At 46.7% G+C, this 20,594-nt stretch overlaps 1 protein-coding gene across 1 annotated transcript in view; it reads left to right on the top strand.

The window, feature by feature from the left end:
* LOC119384975 (gamma-aminobutyric acid receptor subunit delta-like) overlaps window positions 1–19,772 on the top strand; it is a 39,782-nt gene extending 20,010 nt beyond the window's left edge. The window contains exons 6-9 of the mRNA XM_049414023.1: window positions 2,854–2,988; window positions 13,250–13,491; window positions 18,587–18,712; window positions 19,430–19,772. Coding sequence (XP_049269980.1) covers window positions 2,854–2,988; window positions 13,250–13,491; window positions 18,587–18,712; window positions 19,430–19,672 — 746 coding nt within the window. The 3' untranslated portion in view covers window positions 19,673–19,772. The remainder of the gene's footprint in view (window positions 1–2,853; window positions 2,989–13,249; window positions 13,492–18,586; window positions 18,713–19,429) is intronic.
* The last annotated feature ends 822 nt before the right edge of the window (window positions 19,773–20,594 follow it).

Here is a 20,594-nt window from a genome sequence, read left to right as displayed (position 1 = left end):
ACATGACGTCGCGCCAGAATTTGTGAAGCCATGATGACGTAACAAAATTTTGTTATTTGTGACGTCATTATGACGTCATATGGTGACATCATTACGTAATGATGATTTTTTTTTTGCCTCACTCGTAATGTGCCCGACGCCGCGGGACACCGACGGTCAATTTTTGTGTTTGATGGGACATTTAAGGCTTTCACCATAAAAATCGGATAGGAAAGGTTGAGCTCCGGCCACCTACACGAGTGGCTGGCGATATGGCTTCTTAAGCAGAATATTCGACTACCATGCAGAGGGCCCGGGTTCAAATCCCATCCCATCTTGGCTATTTTTTATTCCTTTCAGTTTTTCTTACTTCTCGCGATAGCGGTTACGGACACCGGCGGCGACTGACAACCACGGCACTGTTGTGATCTCATAACAGCTTTCGCTGTAATACTGCATGCGTTATGGAAGGACCAGGATAGACGGACTAAAAAGATAACCAGAACAATATTATTAGCAAATTTCAATGGGCCAGTAAATGCGGCAGATGACTTTTTTTGTAAACTGTACACTTGGGACATAAGTCACCTTGTCGTTACTAAAATCAAAGTTGAACGTGATACCTAAGATCCATGCGTAAGTATCGATGAGATTAGGAGGGCTCTACAAGGCATTCCGCGCAGAAAAATGGCAGAAGACAGCATAAGAACCGACTTGATGAAAGGTGGAGAATATTTATATTTCTTTTGCTTGCAACAACCTGCGCATTACGCCTTGAAGCTTGAGTTATACAAACAACGAGCGTTCCACCTTCCTCACTATAACACTCCCCTTCATATGCATAAAATTAAGGTCCTGAAAGACATTAGAGAAAGTAGGTGATGCCATATGCTGTATGTCGCGACCGTAAAGCGGTCGTCCATGAGCGGCAGTAAGTGGGACGCAAAGGCGAAAAAATAATCGTATCGTTAGCAGCCGCGGAAGGTATGGCTACAGCCAGTCGTATCATGATTTTCTATAATATTTTCCATTCCACGAAAACATTGTTTATGGACCCAGAAACGAAAGTTTTTAATTCAACGCTAATCTAGTTCCCTGCCTGTTTCTACCCATCCTGGTGCGCCAATGTGTGAGGTTTCGATTAGATGACTTGGAAACAAAGCGAACTTCTAAGGAGAGAGTACAGTATCCTACCAAAATCTATTCAGGGCCTGCAGGAGGGCGAGGAAGTGTGTTTGTCCGGTAGCAAAATTGCTTCATTTACTACACGTAAAACATAACTGACATTTTGCACCAATTAAAGTCTTATTTTTTTAACACGAAAGTGTTTTATGCCGGGGTCCACCAAGACTTTCATGACTTAGTTCCGTCACGGAAATACCTAAGCGAAATGAAGGCCATCAGATGGCAAAGAAAAAAAACTATAAGAAAAAGTTCCATTAACGGGAGACAAACGCATGAGTTCTCGGTCCGCGAGGTGGCTGGCGGGCATTCAGACCACTGAGCTACCGCCAAACACATTACGGAGGCTACATGAATGCGCCTTTTATGATTCCTCTCGGACTGCTATTGGATGAATGGATGGATGGATGGATGGATGGATGGATGGATGGATGGATGGATGGATGGATGGATGGATGGATGGATGGCCGGATGGATGCTATGAGCGTCCCCTTTATAACGGAGTGGTGACATGTGTGCCACCTGGCTCGGGGGAAAAACGCGCCGTCGCTACGACTGTCCCATTCGGCGCGTTTCCAATAGAAGTGTAATTTTGTCAACGCTTTAACACACCACGAGGTGGTGGCTTTAGCCCAAACCTCGCTCATAGCATCCATCCATATAGAAAAATAGCTCTCCGACGCTCGCCTGGCTGTCGCACGGCGGTCCCCTCTCGCAATGTGAGAATTAACAGCCAGGCTACAGGGAAGACACGAAGTGCGTGGATGCGACGCTTTGAAGGAGTGCACATCGAATATCAGTGTTTATTACGTGCTTGTCATGTTTGCTCGGCATTCACCATATGCGGTGTCCACGTATATGTTAAGAACTTCAGCTACCACACGCGTTAAATCATGATTATGGGCGTTAGTCGTCGTTACGGAGATGTGCCACTAGGCGTCAACGTAGGTGCGTCCGCTTCAAGCGGTGCTATGTCTGCCAAACAGCAATAGACATTGCACAAGCTCTCATATACCAATGCACTATAAAGAACCAACTACTTGTGTGACGACACGTTTCACTTTCGTGTTATACCGATTTCTATAAGGGAGGGATCAGCCATCTTTTTTTAAATTTATTTACCTATTTCCGCATAGATGGTACATTGGTTACGGTGGTCGGCTGGTGACGAAAAGTCGCGGATTTGATCCCGCCGCGGCGGTCACATTACGATGGAGGCAAAATGCTAAAGGCTCGTGTTCTTTGCGATCCCAGTGTATGTGAAAGAACACCAGGTGGTCGAAATTTCTGGAGCGCTCCACTACGACGCGCCTAATAATCCTATCGTGGTTTTGGCACGTAAGGCCCCAGATAATATTATATGATTTATTATTTTTTCATTTCAACATTCTGCAGCCTCCAGGGGCTGTTGGAAGAATGGGGAGTATAAAATACAGAGATGAGAAAACAAATCAAGACCCAATGTAAAGCAGTGGTAAGCAATATAGAAATGGAATTCAGGGAGTGATGAAGATGGGAAATACTGTGGTAAAGCATTCCACAGTTCTATACAGCGGAGAAAGAACTTGCAAAGTTAATCGGAGTATGGAAAGGCTTCATAAATTCAGCGTTACTACTAAAAGGGAAGAAAGAGTCGCAAGCTGAAGATTGTGAAAAGGAGAACAAGATGCAAAATTCCTAACCGTGTTACAGATTCTTACCCTAAACACATTCTGCGCTACCTGTGGAACCGGGACAACTTGACTATAGAAAAGGACCGATTTCGAGTTCCCGAGTACAACGTCACTATTTCCAAAATTGCTTATGAGCCAACCGGAGGAAATGAAGGTGAGTTCATTATTGTTACCATGTAGCTTACGCATGTTTCTATATACTGCTTCGATATATCTTTCCTGTAAAAGATATCCTAAAGGCTCTCAGTGTATGCAGTATCGGTGCATGTGTTTTACCTTGTCGATGTTCGGTGCCCTCAATGCCAAAATCCGACGTTTTCCAACGCGTGGCGACCGCAGAGCCAAGCTATTGGATACTCCTTGCGAGGACGCCGGCGCCGCGCTTAACAACGCAGTCTCATGAAACGCCGCCACCACTAAAGTGAAAAGGAGCACAAGGAGACCGGTTACGCGAGCAAGCATGCGCAGTACGTTGCCTTACGATACTGCCAGTGCCAGGGTCGCTCTACTATGGCAGCTAGCGCGCCCGCCGCGTACACATACATGTTCTAAAACAAAATATAGGTTAAGAGATATAAAACAATCATAAAGATGCAGCGAGTCATCCGCAAAGTTGAAAAAAAATGCAGCGTTCATTAAAATTCGTGTAAAAGAAGGCAAATTCGAAAAGAACACCGCGGTGTTCTTTTGAAATAACGGGGCACTGGAACACTTTTTCAGCATGGTTAGATGACGCTGTATATCGGTAGTCGAGGCTCCTGAGAACATGTGAGCCAAATATTATAGCGCACCAAGCCTGAAATTTACAATAAATCCTTAAAGTCAGCTAGAAAACTGACTCTTCTGTCGACAAATGATGCCAGAAACCCAAATGACCGCCCCACAAAACCGAAGTCCACGGCCGTTGACTGAATTAAGCATCGTGAGCTGCATAGTTTCCCCAGCCGGCGCCGGATGCCGCGATCTTCCGCACGCTCACTTGTGATCACACTGAAAATGAAGAAAAAAAGAAAGTAAAAAAAGTGCTCAAGGTCATGACGCGCGCTGACGGTCAAACGTAGCTTCTTGCCCTCTTGCACATTCCTAAAGTCTCCAGAGAACATTCGCAAACTTTCCAGAACATCGCAGCTTATAGAATTAATAGAAGGTGCAAATATACCTTTCGCACTTGAGACTTTAGCGGGTGGTTTTTCTGTGTGCACTTTGTAGAGATATGTCAAGAATAACAAAGAGCTGAGCAAGCTAGCGGTGTTTGTGGTGTCCTTGACTTCTTTCTTGTGTCCGTGTTTGTGCGCCCTGTCTTTTTAGAATGAATAGAGATATGTCTTGGCATTTGGAAAAAGAGGCATTTTCAGGGCCCGCGCTAATATATCCAGGTATATGCCATCGTACTGATAGTGGCACGGATGAAGCAGAAATCGTGCATCCAATGTATCGTCATACAATTCTTTTTCGCCGGCCAGGGAATAACCAACATTTTGAAGCGTGATTGACCAAGTGTATTGAGTCGCATGCTACGCACACGAACCCCTGCAAATAAGGACGTAAAGCGAAACTGGTAGAAACTAAAAATGGTAAAACATTGGTGGAGCTTAGCTTGCACAATAAGCAGAACAACAAATGAGCGTAGGCACCCCCCCCCCTCGAAAAAAAAGGACAAGAATGGACCCTAATTATCTAACACTTGGCTTAGCCCGGCTGATGATGTACCTTAATGGAGCCAACGTTAGCATTTTCAAGAAGAAAAAACAGAAAATAATGACGGACAACTTGAACGCCGGCTAAGCCTATCCGGAGCATTGCCAGAGCTGGATCGAGCGAATTATATGGATATAATCTTCCATTATTGCACGGGTGATGCACAGGTACTTTTTGTATGGAGTGGCCCTTCACGCCGCGCGTATGGAGAGCCGACAAGTATTCCTAGAAATTGTATTCTCTTTGGTGCTAATTTTGAAAATATTTTGTTTTGGTCAGCAGTAGGAAACTAATTGGGAGTGTAGGCATTGGCATGACGCATATTTTACGGCCGCAGTGTTTTGTTATTAGAACGTTGTGATCTCGTGTGAATGCTTATCGAACAATTTCAAGACAAGAACTGTGTAAAATTACGAGTATTACTAGGGAACGTAAAGATTTATGGTTTTTACAAAAGTTGGCCAAAATTGCATCGGGTTCTGGCGGTTTTGACATGGGTAATTGTTTATTGGGCCTCTATCTCTTGTTCAGTGATGGGACCGCTACTCAAAACAAACTTATACTAAATTAGAGGTGTCAAAAAAGAGAAAAACTGTGCTACGAAAATGGCGTTGTACTGCACCACATTTTCATACCGTCAGACACAGTAGCAGCCAGCACTCGCCTATAGTGAGGAGGCGCAGTCCGTTTTCTAGCGGCTATCACTTACTTTAAAACGATCCATATATTACTGTAATTTCTTTAATGTATTTCGCTACACAACCAACATATTCAAATCTCCGTGGACTATAGAGCGAATGGCGAAGTCAAATGAGAGAGGGGTAAAAAAAAGGCAGGGCGGTTAACCAAGTTGTACCCGGCTTGCTACCCTGGATGGGGGGAGGGGAAGGGACAAAAATAATAGGGATATCAAGGAGGAAAGAGAGAACAAGTGATAGGCGCACACACCTATCAGCGTTCACCGCGCACAGTCCAAACCTAGAGACATTTGAGACCCGTTCCTCTGTTGTTGTCTAAAACTAGACTGGAATCCGAGATGTTAAAAAAGGATTGCAAGGACTGGCTCCAAGGAATCCAGAACTTGCAGTGCGCATTGAGCTGATGGAGTTGTCATCTCACTGACGAGAGTGGTGCGCATCGTGGTCGTGAGAGACCTGAGCACAGCGAGGACTTGTAGGTTTTCACCATGGATATGATCTGTGGCCGATCTGTGGCCGACATTGCGGGGCATTCTGCACCGCCTCTTTATGAGTGCACAGTGGTGGTATTGATGGCCACGCGGCATCCGCCGCCGCTTTCAAAGCGTCGGCATCTTTTCGCCTCTACGACTGTAATGCTTGGGGCGGTGGTGGTGGCGGCAGGGGTGCTAGCTGTAGCTTAGGAGAAGTCTGATGGTCTGTCGGCGGGGGGTGCGCATCGAGTTTCCGTTTGTCTTATGTGACTTATGAGACGCTGGTTGTCGAGGCGTTTGAATTACCGCTTGCCGACGCTGACGTTTACGTTCGGCTTTCCGAGCCTTCCTCTGTTCCGCGGTGGTGGCGCTGCCGGTGCAACTAGCGCCGACGTTGACGTTGTTCAGAGAGAGAATGACGGAAGCGCAGCGAACAAGCGCTCTCGCAGCTTCGAGATTCGCTTGCCGGCGTTGCTCTTTACGTTCAGCTTCGCGAGCGTCCATAGCGCCGTTGCGAAGGAGAGTGCAATGCTTGCCGGCGTTGCAGTTTACGTTCTGCTTCGCGAGCGTCCATAGCGCCATAGGAGAGTGCAACGGGAGCGAGCGCGCGCCGCATTATATACGAGCGCACAGCTGTGGCGGAGAGAGAAAAACAGGAGAGGAGAAACAAAGCGGAGACAGCGCTCACGCCACCTCCTCCACCCCACCTCTTCGCGCTCACGCGAGGAAAGGGGGGAGAGTTGGCGCATGCGCAGTATGGGTGCGGACGCCGCAGAATAGACACTGCCCCGAGCAGAGCTGGGCAAACATACATTGAAATTGTATCGAGATACGATACAAGATACTTGGCCAAGAAGTATTTGAGATACAGATGCAAGATACTTGCGAAATAATTGTTTCCGATACAATACTTTTCAATGGTATCTTAAGATACTTCGATACATTTTAAACATATTATCATATATCTATATAATGAAGTAGCAAACGCCTATGTCCAAAAATGTAGGCTTGAAAATTTCTTAACTGCGACCAACTTGTTTCATTTTGTTGAAATATTTGTTTGTATATTAGTTTAAGTCCAAAACAACTTATAGGGATTTCTTTTCTTAACAAGACAGCTCTTTATAAGCTGCGCTATCAGTGGTATTGCTTGGCACTTTTGTAATTTCTAGGTGTCGCTGCTCTACTTTCCGACCAGCTACCGGGTTACAACCTAGTTATAAGAACGTCAATAATAAGCCTCCGCGCGAAGGCGCAAATACCGCTGTGCGTATTACCGTTTTTGCCATACCGGCTCACCCGACAGGTGCAGAGCAGCAACGCATGTTGCGATACTTTTGTGACGCATCGTGTATGCAATAAAGGCCCAACAGCATGCACGCGATTTACGAGCGACGGCGACGAGCGACAGCTACAAACGGGCTCCATCGCGCTGTCGCGCCGCGACGGGAGCACCCACATGTTCGCGACGAAGTGTCACGGTTGCTCGATTGAAAACTATTGCGTGCACGCAGGTAATTGCGAAGAAGAATTACGAAGTAGATGAATGACAACATGCCAAATTTATTATTGTCTTGTGTGAGATAAGGAAGGCATAAAAGCGTTTCGTGGCTCTCTTTTTTCGCAATCTTATGTTTAACCGCGACAGTAGTATCTGCTGTGATCTCGAAGGGGGCGCCCGGAAGCGTATGCTACCTAGGCTAATACGTCGCACTTTGTAAACTGCGTTATGTTAGGGTTAATCCACGAGGCGCATCTCTACAACGTTTCCCCTTGCTGTCGTGTAACGTTTAAGAAAAGCAGCAGCGCCTCACATAGCTGCCTCGCAAGAAGAAGGGCCACCTCACACGACGACGATGTTGACATTGCAGCAAGCTACCACCGAAACATTAAAACCAACCGTCGATCAAAATTAACGACGAAATACAGCCGCTGCCTCGCTCTCCGCGTGAGATGGGGCTGTAAAAAGGTAGGCTAAAACTTGCATTCGTTGAATTACACGCTGATTAGAAGCATCGAGATCAAATTGCAACCGAAGCGAGGATCAGCGATGCTGCAATGTTGCCGGAAATCGTCACGCTCACTTCCGGGCGAGAAGTGATTTTTTCTAGTCTCCCAGAAAGCTGCGACGCGCCAAGCGACGGCGATGGATGGCCCTCCGCGACAGCAAATCCTGTCGCTCATCGCTGCAGCTTGTCGCCGTCGCTTGAAAATCGCGTGCATGCGGTTGGGCCTTAAGAACATAAAACTGCAGTGACTTTTCATATTATACTAATATGCTGGCGTAAAGGGTTCGTTAGCAACACATTCACTAGCGTGCAACCTTTTAACATTTGTTCTCTGAGAGAAGCAGTGCCGCCCAGAAACTTCCCAGACGTATTGTACTGGCACAAAGCGTTGCAGCGTACCACTGCTCTTCACAATAGTACCACTTGATTCTCTGTTGATTTGTAACAGTAAAAAAAAGACTTTACGGTGACCAAAGAAAGGAAAACGAATATATCCAAGTGAAATAGCAAGGTGGTTCCGTAACAAATTATCACAATGAATAAGTACCCAAGGTATTTCACGTAACTAGAACCAAATATCAAAAAATAAGAGGTCAACCGTGACTGAACAATACCAACGGCATATGGCTTGCCGTCATGTGGCGCTTGTCCCGATACTTTATATATTGCACTTAATTGAATTAACTAAGGTAAATTATGCAGCACCTTCAATATTCCCTTCAGGGCCAAGTGCGTTTAGTAACGTCGTAGAGGGCATTCGAAAAAGACCACTCCAATTTTTTATGTCGACGTGCATGCTGTGAGGCTACTTTTTCCAGCTTTCAATGGAAGCCCGCGAAATATTAAATAAATTCACGTGCCTGCGCTCATGCGCTACTGTACAGCAGTGCTCTCAAACGTGCTCCCAGCGAAACAATCGGAATGCGGACCGTCAGCCTGTCGCTTCTTAGGGACGATGGGGTTTCCTTGCCGTGTGTGGTCGTCAGAAATGCTGACGCAATGTGAAGCCGAAGCCTAGAGCCATGGCCGCTCATTTCACCACGACTCTGGCGGAAAGATAAGAGAATATCCCTGTGGTTAGTTTTATTCAAGTGGCTTAGTGGCAGCAGTATCAGCTTGAGAAGCGTAGTTCAGCCAACGTTTATTGTTTCCCACGGCAGTGTTTTCTATGACAGTATCTTGTATCTTAAGATGCATGATACATTATTGAATGTATCGGAAATACAGATATAGATACTCGTCTTGCGAGATGTATCGCGATACAGATACAAGATACCCAAAGAGTGTCTAAGATAGTATATAAGGTACATGTATCTTCGATACTGCCCAGCACTGGCCCCGAGCATGCTTTCGCACCCAAACGTATTACCACATCAAATGTAGCTTCAATTGGCCTGGCCTATCCGCCAGTGTAGCGAAGTACGCCGCTTGCTGCAACCTTTGTCAGCTCCGAAAGCTGCCGACATCAACTCTAAAGTGGAGAGCTGCAACCAATTCCGTGTCCGTCGGCACCATTCGAAGTCGTCGGCAGTGATCTGCATGATCCTCTTCCCACGACTCCCACTAGTCATCGATGGATAGTGACAGCGGTCGTCCACTTGACCCGCTACGCCGAAACAACCTACGTGACGTCGGCGTGGGCTTTTGAAGTAGCTGCATTTATGCTTCAAGCCTTAATCCACAGTAACGGTGCTCCTCGTAACATCCTGAGAGACTGTGGATAAGCTCTGCTTTCAGAAATTGTGGAGGATTGCTGAGAAAGTCCCGCACCACCCACAGGACAACCTCCAGCTATCACCACCAAACCAAGGGGCTGACTCAGTGATTTCATCGCACACTCTCCGAGATGATAGCCATGTACATTGCGTCCCAGCCACGAACTGGGACGCAATGTGGTCATTCATAACTTTTGCATATAACACCACCGTACAACGCACAACTGGTTACTCGCCATTCTACGTTATCTATGACCGATCGTCACCTTGACGTCTCTTTCTTGTTCGCCCCTGTCACTTCATCTGCATCTTCCTGTAAACAATATGTGTCCCGCCTCCTCCGCTGTCGCCAGCTCGCCCGAGTTAACAGTGAGGCAAGACAGCGGGACCTCAAGAATATCCATGCCGCATCTCACAGCGTGGTGTTCTTCCGCCCCGGCGACGAGGTGCTACTCCGGACACCAGTTCGCACTCTTGACTTGTGCGAGAAATTTTACTTTCAGTTTGTTTGCCCATACACAGTCTAGGAGCAGACCTCTCCCGTTAATTACCGTGTCGAACCTGTTACCGTTGTAACTGACCGGCGCCTTAGCGGTACCGAGATTGTGCATGTCTCTCGTATGAAGCCTTTCACAAGGCGTTCTTCGCAATTTTAAGTTCCTGCCAGAATGGCCGCCCTAAGCGGGGCAAATTAGTGTGTGTATTTATGGGCCACTTCATAATCTGTACATAATCATCACCACATGGTGTTCTTCATCATCATCCATTGTGAGAACACATCTTGAGATTGTTCTGTGCCTCCGATGTGATCGGTTCGCCACGTCTTCAAGACGTAGTAATGCTTTCATTTGGGCCAGTTGGTGCAAACTTGTAACTTGATTCATGGCTGCGCTAAAAACACGGACAACAGAAGAGACGTACACAGGACGTGCGCCCGTCCTGTGTACGTCTCTTCTGTTGTCCGTGTTTTTAGCGCAGCCATGAATCAAGCTTCAAGACGTATTAAAGGTGTGTCAACTGCTACGTCACAATATCCTTTGCACTCTGCGCTTAACTCAGTCTCTTAGTGATCTCAAGGACTTACCCTAGTGGTTGTAATGCGTTTGTCAAAAATTGTCAGAAACTTTCCAGGGTCCCTTTGAAAAGAAAACCTCACAGTTTCGCCGCAAGGGCGAAGCAATGAATGCGACAGCAAGAAATTGAAATGTGAGACGAAGAACCAGAAGCAGCTCGATACTTGCAGCGTGCCACTGAAGCACAAAGAAGGACGCCCTAAAAGAACGCACAGGCATGCACATGGCAAGCGTGAACTAACAACTGCCACAGCTGTTACGTCTATGTGCTTCAGCAACGCGCTGCAAGTGTCTACAATGGAGTAGAGTAGAGTAGAGTAGAGTTGATCCTAGAAACTCTGGCACACACACACGCTGGGGGATTGGCCAAGAACTGGATAGCTTTTAAAACATAATTCTTAAATTAAGCTTAATTTTTTTCTATTTCAGAAGAAAGAAGTAGAATGAAACAAATATTAAGAATAGAATAGAAGTATAATTAAGCAATGAAGGGGAGACTTTGAATAAAAAATAATAATAAAGTAATTTGGAAAAGTAGAAAAACAGAGAGTAAGGATTGATTTTATAGCCTAAATCTCTGTCATCCTTTAAGAAACTCTTGCAGAATTAGACGCTCTTAGATATTACATTTCCTTTTAAACTGCGGCGCGTGGCGTGACCCCTGCGCTTCCTGCCTCACGGGGGCGTCTGATTCAAAGTGTCCCTGGTGTTCTTTGTTCTTTTTCTTTCTTCCACGTCACGAGTGGGTACAGAAAAGGGCCACTTTTTGTGCGCGTCTCAAGGGCAGTTTTCAGACTGAAAGAAAATTAGGAGCGTTGCGTGATAAAAAATGCGCTCACGCTCCTCCGAGGTTTGCTTACCACTAGCCGTAAATGGTGTATATAAATAGCTCGCCGTTATTTCGCGGGCGCATACGTGGCGTGTGGTTGAGTTGCCTAACGCAGCGCGCTGGGTAGCGAGGGTTTGCTGGTTCGAATCCGCGGTCGGGTACTTCAGAATTTTTTAGATGCGAAGCATCTCTTGCTCGGGGGTATGTCCCGCGGTGGGCTAGTCCGCACTCAGGCGAACCGGCCAAGCGGGTTTCCTCTGGGCTGCTGTCCGCGGGAGAGTCGGCGGGGGAGCAGGAGGGCGGCGCGGTGTGCTCCAGGGGGTGGGGGGAGGGCAACGTCTGAGCGGGGGTGACCCGCGGCTGCTTGTCTCACTCTCCTGCTGTGGGGGTGCGAACGGGTTTTAAAGGCGATAGTCTTTCTTGGGGAACTTAAGCGCGGAAATTTTGGTCTGTCTGTCACCCGATTCAGCCACCCGGCCAAAGTTGAACCACTTTCCGAACGCCCAGCCATCTTGAACTGGTGGCTAGGTTCCTACTTGTGTACATTGTCGATCAAAAAGCAAACATTACGCATATCTGAGGCGCAACATCACTAGGTAAGTATTAGGTGGTGTGTTCCAAAAATAGAAAATACATAGATACGTAATTCTAAAGACTAGCTTCTTAAGTTGCGCTTAAAATGCGGCTGCGCTAAAAATGCCATGCTATGCACGCCGACGAAAGCCCTCTGCCACGGAGAAAGAAAAGAACTTCCTCCGTGCCCTCTGCACAACGTGGCCTCCGAGATGGCGGGCGCGAAACCCGCCGCGCGCCCGCCATCTCGAAGGCCATGTGCACAAGCTCATGTTTCCCGACGTATTGCCAGATGGCGCCCATATCTCACGCAGCGCTAATCTATCGTCTTTCAGTGACATTTGCAGCGAAGCACGCAGATACGCGGCCAATTTTCTCTCCTGCTGTGTACAGCATTCCTCCCGGTTGCTGCTGCTTGCCGGCTCCAGAAGCGGGTTTTGAGGAGAGGGATTCTGGCTCTCTGGGTGCCTTTGCGATGAGGTTGGCGGCGAGATGGCCGCGGTTGTCTGCTGGGCTGACTTTCCTGACAGGGATGAAGGAGGGGTAGTGGGGAGTGCTGTAATGGCGCTCGCCGGACCCTTCCTGGCTTTTCCTGGCTGTGGTGCGCTCTTCGGGGCGGTCATAGCCCTGGCGGCCTTTCGGGTGCGTGTGCGGTACGCATGCGCAACTATCCTCCCTCCCTCTCTCCAACAGCTGCGCGTTACTCTCTCCACTTCTCTACCAGCCCCTACTTGAGCTTCCCCTGCGTTCTCGCTTCTGCTCTCGCGGCACAAGCGCTACTCTCCTCCTCCAAGTGGGTAGAGCGCAGCGCGAATTTCAAGATCCACCCACTGCACAGTTGAAGTGAACCTCACGGTTCACTTCAGCGACCACAAAGCCATCCTCATCAAAGCAAAGTGCACACCTCAAGTACTACACGCTCATCAATAAAGACCTTCGTTAACCATTTCACCTTCGTCTACAACGTTATTGACACCGTTAATGCCACGTTAATAACACCGTTAATAACGATCCGACGTCGGTAGCATGCCCGAGCTTGGTAGCATGCCCAACGAACGCCAACGGAACGCGATCGTGCAAGTGCTCCGGCTTCGTATCGCCTCATGGTACCTTTTAGCGGGAGATGGTGTAATTTATTATTCTGCTTTATGTTTCTTTGCGCCTTTTTTATATATATATACATACATATACATATCCAGGGCCTGACGGCGACGGCAAAAATCAGCCGAAGGTATCCATATAATTGCTATCGGATCGAAAATATGCGGCCGTATCACATGTAACATTTTACGCTTGTTTGAGGCAGTTGAAGGTATTCGGAATGACCTATAATTGCATTGGACGCAGACACAACTGGGGAGGAACGCGCACGGCTACGGCTCCGCTTCCAATTCCGCAGGCAAATAGAGCGGCACCTGGTTGACACCTTTGTTCCCACGGCGTTCTTGGTGGTTCTTTCGTGGCTCTCGTTCTGGTTGGGGACCAAGAATACTCAGCCTCGCGTAGCACTCTGCGCAGTCGTTCTGGTGGCCACCCTACAGCATCTGACAGCGGCCAGGAATTCTCTGCCACCATCTCGGACGTGGACGGTAAGCCGCCACCTTTTTTCGGGCAGAGATAATGAATTTATAAACCTTGAAAACATGTCCGATAAGCTAAAATAGGCCCAGCCTCTCACCCTGCTGTACCATTATCGCCACACTTTCAGCGCCTAAGGCCGTATTCGGACAAATCTAGATGTGTTATAATTCATCCTAAGAAAACATTTCGAAAAAAGATATGAGCAAGCTGTGACGCCAGCAACCTACAGTGGAAAGACAGAGGAACGGAAAATGTCCAGGCCTAGACAGTTGGACGGCGTTTTTCAGTCATCAGTGTAATGCTCTTCTGCCAAGAAAGCTTTACTGCTGCAAAGCAAGTGATCTGTGTATCATTGGCGTAGGAATGCTGCTACATAATGGCCATTATTGCAGCATGTAAACCAAATTAGTCCTCTTTCATTTTTAGCAATGGAATCTTGCGTTGCATGAGTGGTATACGGACAGGTTGTAGGATTTTCAGGGTGAGGCCTAGTGAACTTTTTGTCGAATTTCTGCGGTAAGTATGCACGCTAGCTACGCGCAAAATGATGGTGGATGAAACTGTCCACGTCAGACGATTTCTGCTGTACCTCGAGGAAGTAGCAATTTAGGAGCTATCAACATCGGCAGTGTTATTGATAATGCCCATGACAAATCAATGTCCAATGAAAGTATCATAGTGCACACCACCCAGCGTACCACCCGTATGACGCTTGCAGCGCAAATTTTTGTAGTATATGCCGGGGCACGTACTATAAAGACTGTGGTAACGGTAACAGCGCTTCCTTTTTTCCCAGAGCTACCGATGAATAACATTCCAATTATGGCCGCACCATTCTTAGACAGCCAGCATTCTGAGGGCAAAAGCAGAAAGTCACGAGACATCGGTTCGCCAGAACTAGGAATAGAAATGACAGGCCAAGAATGTCAACTCTATAGAGTACTGTAGGCTAGATGACCTTCCATGCCGCATTCTCTGATGGTTATACATATTTTATGGCCTGGAGCACAAGAAATCATGCGGTGAAAAGGGTTGAAAACACTTTTTATATATGCACATATCTTCGCTGCAACAAGACTTTATTGGGACGGTGATATTTGAAACTGAAAAAAAATAAACTAAACTTATTGGTGTTGTGTAACAACGGTAAGATTTAATGTAAACGGGTTATGGACATTTTTTGAACTTAGTCAACACAATATTTGACCTCCTTTGCCAAACACATTTGTGACCGCACACGAATAGGTACATGAATATTGCAGCCGGGTTTGCTCGAAGGCCATTTGGTACTAGTTCAGTGCTCATGTTTTGTGATTCTCCACTTTTGTCCCGTATTCGTGTTGGTTCTTTCCTTTCGAGTCCACTGACTGTTGGTTATTGCAGAACGTTTGCTAGGAGAATTACCTGCAGGCTGCAAATCTGCCAATCAGTTCTAAGGATTCTTGGTCATCATAGAAATTTGAGGGTTCCATGATGGTACAGACACGAGTACACAGAAAAAGAAATGCACAGGACAATGTCCTCTCTGTGCTCGTGTCTGCACACTGCTGGAACGTTCAAACTATCATTATGTACCAACTAGCCCAGAAAATCACATTATTAGACATCATCATCATTGTCAGCCTATTTCATGACCACTGCCAATGACATCCAGTGATTTCGAAGGACTCACCAATGATTACCAATTTACGTTATCCTATGCTAGCTGATCTTTTTTTCGCAGCAAATTTCCTAATTTCGTCACTCCATCTAACTCGTTAGTACAATTATCGTAAATATATTTTAACAAATTAACGTTTTCGGTGGATCATTCTAGAGCTACCGTCATGTTCGCAATACTAATACATACTTGCTAATTGAAGAAGCGATAAACACCATCTAAAGACAATTCGCAGAGCGCTTTACATATCTACAAGAAAATACCAACTGTCAGCGTAATTCTGGTATTGGTTGCCTAGAAACGAATGAGAATACACCTGCTGTCTGCTTAAGTAAGCTACAATAGATATATGACTACCACAGCATTGAGAGCTATCGAAAGACAACCAATGGTTCTTGCTAGGGAGCTCCCACCACGACTTTTGTAGCGTTACCTACACCTGGCTAGCCGGAGCCGATTTCGCGTGGAGGGTCATGAGCCGTGCTGCGCATGCGCGAGGATCAGTGATGTCACACAGCTGGGTCACCGGAGCTGGCATCTCACGCGCTCTCCGACACCGCCGCGCGCGGCTCGCCGCTGCTGGTCTGCGCGTTCGGGAGTAGTGGCGTTGTAGGCGCGGCAGACAAGCTGGCGCCGGCGCGCGCGCAGACTCCGCCACCGCCGTGCGCGGCTCGCCGCTGCTGGTCTGCGCCGCATTCGACAGGAGTGACGTCGTAGCCATAGACACAGTGTCGCCGGCGTGCGCGCAGCTATTCGCCTTCGCTGTGCAGTCGCCGTGCGACACAGCGCTGGGGCCGCTTGATAGCGTCTCTGACTGGCGTTTGCAGGTGGGTAACGCCATGGAGAAGGAGAGCGAAAATGCTGCTCGACGGTACAGAAGAGCCGAGAAGCTTATCTCATTGGATCCTGAAGTAGTTGCCTGGCAATTAGCGGTTCAGCGTACGGAGAATGAACAGAAGAAGGCTAATAATCCTAGACAATCTGGAAAGCTAAGAATAATCAGCTGAACCTTTGCTAACGCTACGTTTATCCTGTCATATCCGCGCTCAGCCACTGCAATTTTTTTAACAGAAACAAGCAACATATAATGGTTGATGAACGTCCACCTCAACGTGATTTATACTCAACCTGAAAGCTGTAGGAAGTGTGGGGTAGTCATTCTCCTGCCCGTCAGCGACGCTCGCATTCACGGGCAAGCAAGCGCTGGCATTCCAAACGTTCCGCCTGCTCAGCGTCCATGGCGGGAAAGGAAAACTTGATTTGTGATGCAGTGGTGCCTTCTCCCCTCCTCCTTCTTTCTCTCCCCTGACCTTCACATTTCTTCTCCTTGCCTTCACTTCCTCTCCCAACCCCCTGCAATATTATACACACACGACTATGCTATGCTGTACCCTCCTGCTCCTTTTGCTCCTCCTCACCCTCACATCACTGCTCCTCACCATCACTTCCCCTTCCACTCGTTTCTATACTGTAGTACACACGGCTATGCTAGGCTTTACTCTCCCTTTCCTCCTTTGCTTCCTCCTCACATTCAGATCTCTCATTCTCACCCTTTTCTTTTCCACTCTCTTGCTATAGGGTCATTCCATGCCAAATCAACCAGCGTTTTTCCGACCATCACAAATATGGCTGAAAACATTTCCACGTTTTTCTTGAAGTGCGAAGCTCGTTCTGCTCGTTTATTTCTGTTGCCAAAAATTTTCCCGCATGTTTGTGAGAGTCTGTAGTTTTGCGCTGACTGAGCTAAAGGGCATCAAACAACAATTTTTTTCAAAGCACGTTTATTGGATGCACTCGATAAAATGGTATTTCCGGTAAGCTAATGAAGTGATGTAACTGTAAAAGTGTAACTGACTTTTATTTCCCTGCCCCATGCTATACATAGCTATGTTATACATGGCTATGTTATTCATGGTTTTGCCTGCGTGACGCCAAGCGACGACACGAGATGATAGCATATGGCAACATACGACAACGAACAACAGCCCGAGCCCCTAAAGTGTTCCGCACTTCGACATAGCCGGTAATGTGAGGGCAATTTTAACTATCTTTCGGGGAAGCAGCAGGCTCTTTCGCTTGCATTCGAATGTAACATGAGTAAATAAATGTTTTGCAAAACACAATGCATGCTTGGAATTTGCTCGCCCATGTAAGACAGTTACTTCGGTTTCAATTTTCCTACGTCTGCATTTTCGGACGACGAAAATGCTTTCTCAGTAATCCATAAGTAACCCGACTCCACTAACTACTCCAGGGTGGTTTTCGATGCCACGATGATTCGCACTCGATATTCAAAGCTGAAGCTGCTATCACGTTCTGCCCCCAAGTACCGTGGTGATTTAACGAATGCGTCTGGTACCGCTTTTATTGCGATAGCAATTATATGGACAGTCTCGGCTGGATTTTGCCGTCGCCGTCGCGCACCGTATATGTATAAGTATGAATATATATATAAAAGCCCCAAAGAAAAATAATTCAGAAAAATGCTTCCGAAGCGCGGAATCGAACCAGGGACCTTTTGCTCCGCAGCGAGTGGCGCTAACAAGTACGCCACGAAACGCAGATCCTCCACGTAGCTAACGGCGAGCGTTATGTACACACCCTTTACCGATGGACGGACTCAGAGACGGCCGGCGCTTATAAGCGTTTCTTCATTAGCAGCGAGATGGCGCTAGGAGTGCGACGGGTGCATTTAAAAGTCGTCGGCGAGCTCGCTCGCTTCTTATATTTGCGCAGGGAGAACCTTGTCCCTCCGCTGTCTGCTCGCGCGGTTTTCTCGTGGTGATGGGAAGAGGGATGTTTCAAGCTTTCACCGTGATGTCCGCGCTCATGTTACGGAGCGTACGAATATCACTCGAGCTCAAGGGACGCCACTAAACGAACAAACAGAAGATGAGCGCGAACTATCAAGTGTCACAGCTCGACACTTGAAGCACGCTAGTTTCCTTCGCTGCTTCGGCCGCCTTTGCAACAGGAGCGCTGTTCAAACTCAGAGTATCCATTGGCGAGCCTCACTTCGTATAGCATTAGTTTCTTGCTATCGCATTCACTGCTTCGCCCTTGCGGCGAAACTGTGATTTTTTTTTTTTCTAGAGTACCAATAAGTGGCACTGCTTTCTAGAGCGTGACTTGGAAAAAAACACATTTAATGCCGAACTTGCTTAGAATTTAGGGCATGCTGTCTGGCGGGACACTAGAAGTAGCTCAACGTACACGGTGTGTGTCGATGCCCTCGTCGCTATTGCCAACGGCATACGAAGAGCTGTGCTGTAAACATGAGTTTCATTTTGTCTCTTTCTAGCAACCAGTTTAACGGGAGCTTCGGGCTACCGGACATGGATGTTTATGAAATGCCTATTATTTAATTTTATTACGTTACTGCTGGTAGCGCAAACATCACTGGCAGTAGTACACGAGACTGACAGCCCTTCTTTCCAACACAGGGCCTTGACATATGGACTATTCTCTGCTTAGGATTTGTGTTCACATCCATAGTGGAAGTTACCTTCGTCTGCTACTGCAGCCACACCACCATCACCTATGGTTATTCGTCGCCGCCGAATACAGAGGTAAGAATTCATGTTGATGAAAAAGAAGTCACTGCATTTGTTCAGCTTAACATTGTCATCAGCAGCAGCGCAGTTTGAAATTTAGCAAAAAAAGAAGCGACCAGATTTCTTTCTGGTCCACAGAGGACGAAGTTTTTATGAAGTGCTATTATTTCAGCTTTTTTTCTCTCCATAAAGGAGTTCAATTTGTAGCTTGGTATTTCAGTAGTGTACAAGTGAGTTTCGTCTTTCACACTCTATCCTGTGAAGAAGGGCTCGTAAACTACAAGTGTTGTGGTGAAATTCAGAATCTATGAGTTTCTGAGCAACTGATTTCGCTAAATTGATTGGCCAACTCCAATATCTATATTAAAGAAATTTAATTTCGACCACATTGGTATTTGGTATTTGTACCATTTTAGTGTTTTCTGTAATAATGTGTAGTCCTGACAAATATGTCTCAAGAATGATTATGAAGTCCGTGCTTATTTGCGTATCCTTGTATTGGTTTATCAATCCTAGAGACTCAGCAGCTCGTGTGTGGTCAAAGTTTTCGTCAAGTGCAAGTCTTCCCTGATGATTATCACGAAAAAACAACAGGAAAACAGGGATTGATAGTTTTACAATAGGTACAGAATAGGTACTGGAAAGCGAGTGATCTCGGTGCTTATCAGTGCTTTCGTTAGTCCTGGGTTGTGCGCGAATGAAAAACAGCTTTCGCATTCTCTTTCCGTTTAGGCTCCCCGGCACGTCGGGCGTTTCGAGGAAGTGGAACCTGATATTTCCGGAATACCAGAAATACCACGAACCAAGAATCGCTCGTCTCGATTAGGACACGACATTGGCGGAATCCACAAGAGAACTTTAGGAACAGCTGAACGCACCGACAGGTTCTGCAGAGTTGCCTTTCCTGCGGCATTCTTTGTCTCAAACATAATGTACTGGTCCTGGTTGTACGTCAACCGAGTAAAAAGTCAGTGAAGAGGAAAAAGGACACACAAGCATTTTTCTAGCGTATTCTACAGAGGATTCCAGGTTATGTGCATTTTTTCGTCAATAAAAGCTACCGGTAAAGCACCAGACAATTTTAGCTAAAGGTTTAAAACTGTTCCCCAGTATGCATTGTTATAACGGGAGCACTCGCTTCTCCTACATTACGAAATGAAGACAGTATTTCTATGTCTGAATACATCAAATTGTGTGAAGAGGTTCTAACGAGGACCGTTGTAGTCCAACAGTCAATGGATAAATGTTACAGTAAAAGTAATGTCAAAGCCACCTCCATTGGTTTCGCTGATTTCCCGCTTATCACTACATCGTGACTTTTGCGAAAGTTAAGTCGAAGAATGATTGGTACAGCTACAGAGCCTACTGTAGGGACACATTGGTAATGCTACTCTGTTGATCAAAAAGGCACGGTGAGCGCGAAGTTTTGTTTCACAAAAACTTAGGCGACCTTAATGATCAATTTAGGTGTCATTAATGGCGCTAGCTCTGGACGTTCGGTTCACTTCCTTAGCTCCTAGCCGTATTTATGCATTCGTAACCTTCCATGCCAATTGTGGTAATAATCTCCGGCATTTTTCTTATTTTTTTAACAACACCCATTCGGTGGTAAATCTGAGGTGCTGCGCGCAGGAACGATATCGCTAGGTGAAAGTGCCATAAGATGTCATTTCTTGAGCACCGCCACGCGCCGCGCACTCTCGGTATTGCTGGGCGGAAGTGCAGAAGATTACAGATAGTAATAACGACAAGTTGTAATAGCTAATCGGAAGAACTTAATTACAGGTAGAAAGCATGCCTCGGTAAACCACGCTGTCTTCGTATAAATTCGTAAATACCACCACGCAACGTGTTCTTCTGCGCTATGCCGGTCCACCTCGTCGTTGAAAATCTGCAC

This window comes from Rhipicephalus sanguineus, chromosome 3, assembly GCF_013339695.2.
Source record: "Rhipicephalus sanguineus isolate Rsan-2018 chromosome 3, BIME_Rsan_1.4, whole genome shotgun sequence".
In the NCBI taxonomy this organism is placed as follows: Eukaryota; Metazoa; Arthropoda; class Arachnida; order Ixodida; family Ixodidae; genus Rhipicephalus; species Rhipicephalus sanguineus.
The sequence above is the reverse complement of the archived record's forward strand: the minus strand, read 5'-3'. Positions and strand labels throughout refer to the sequence as shown.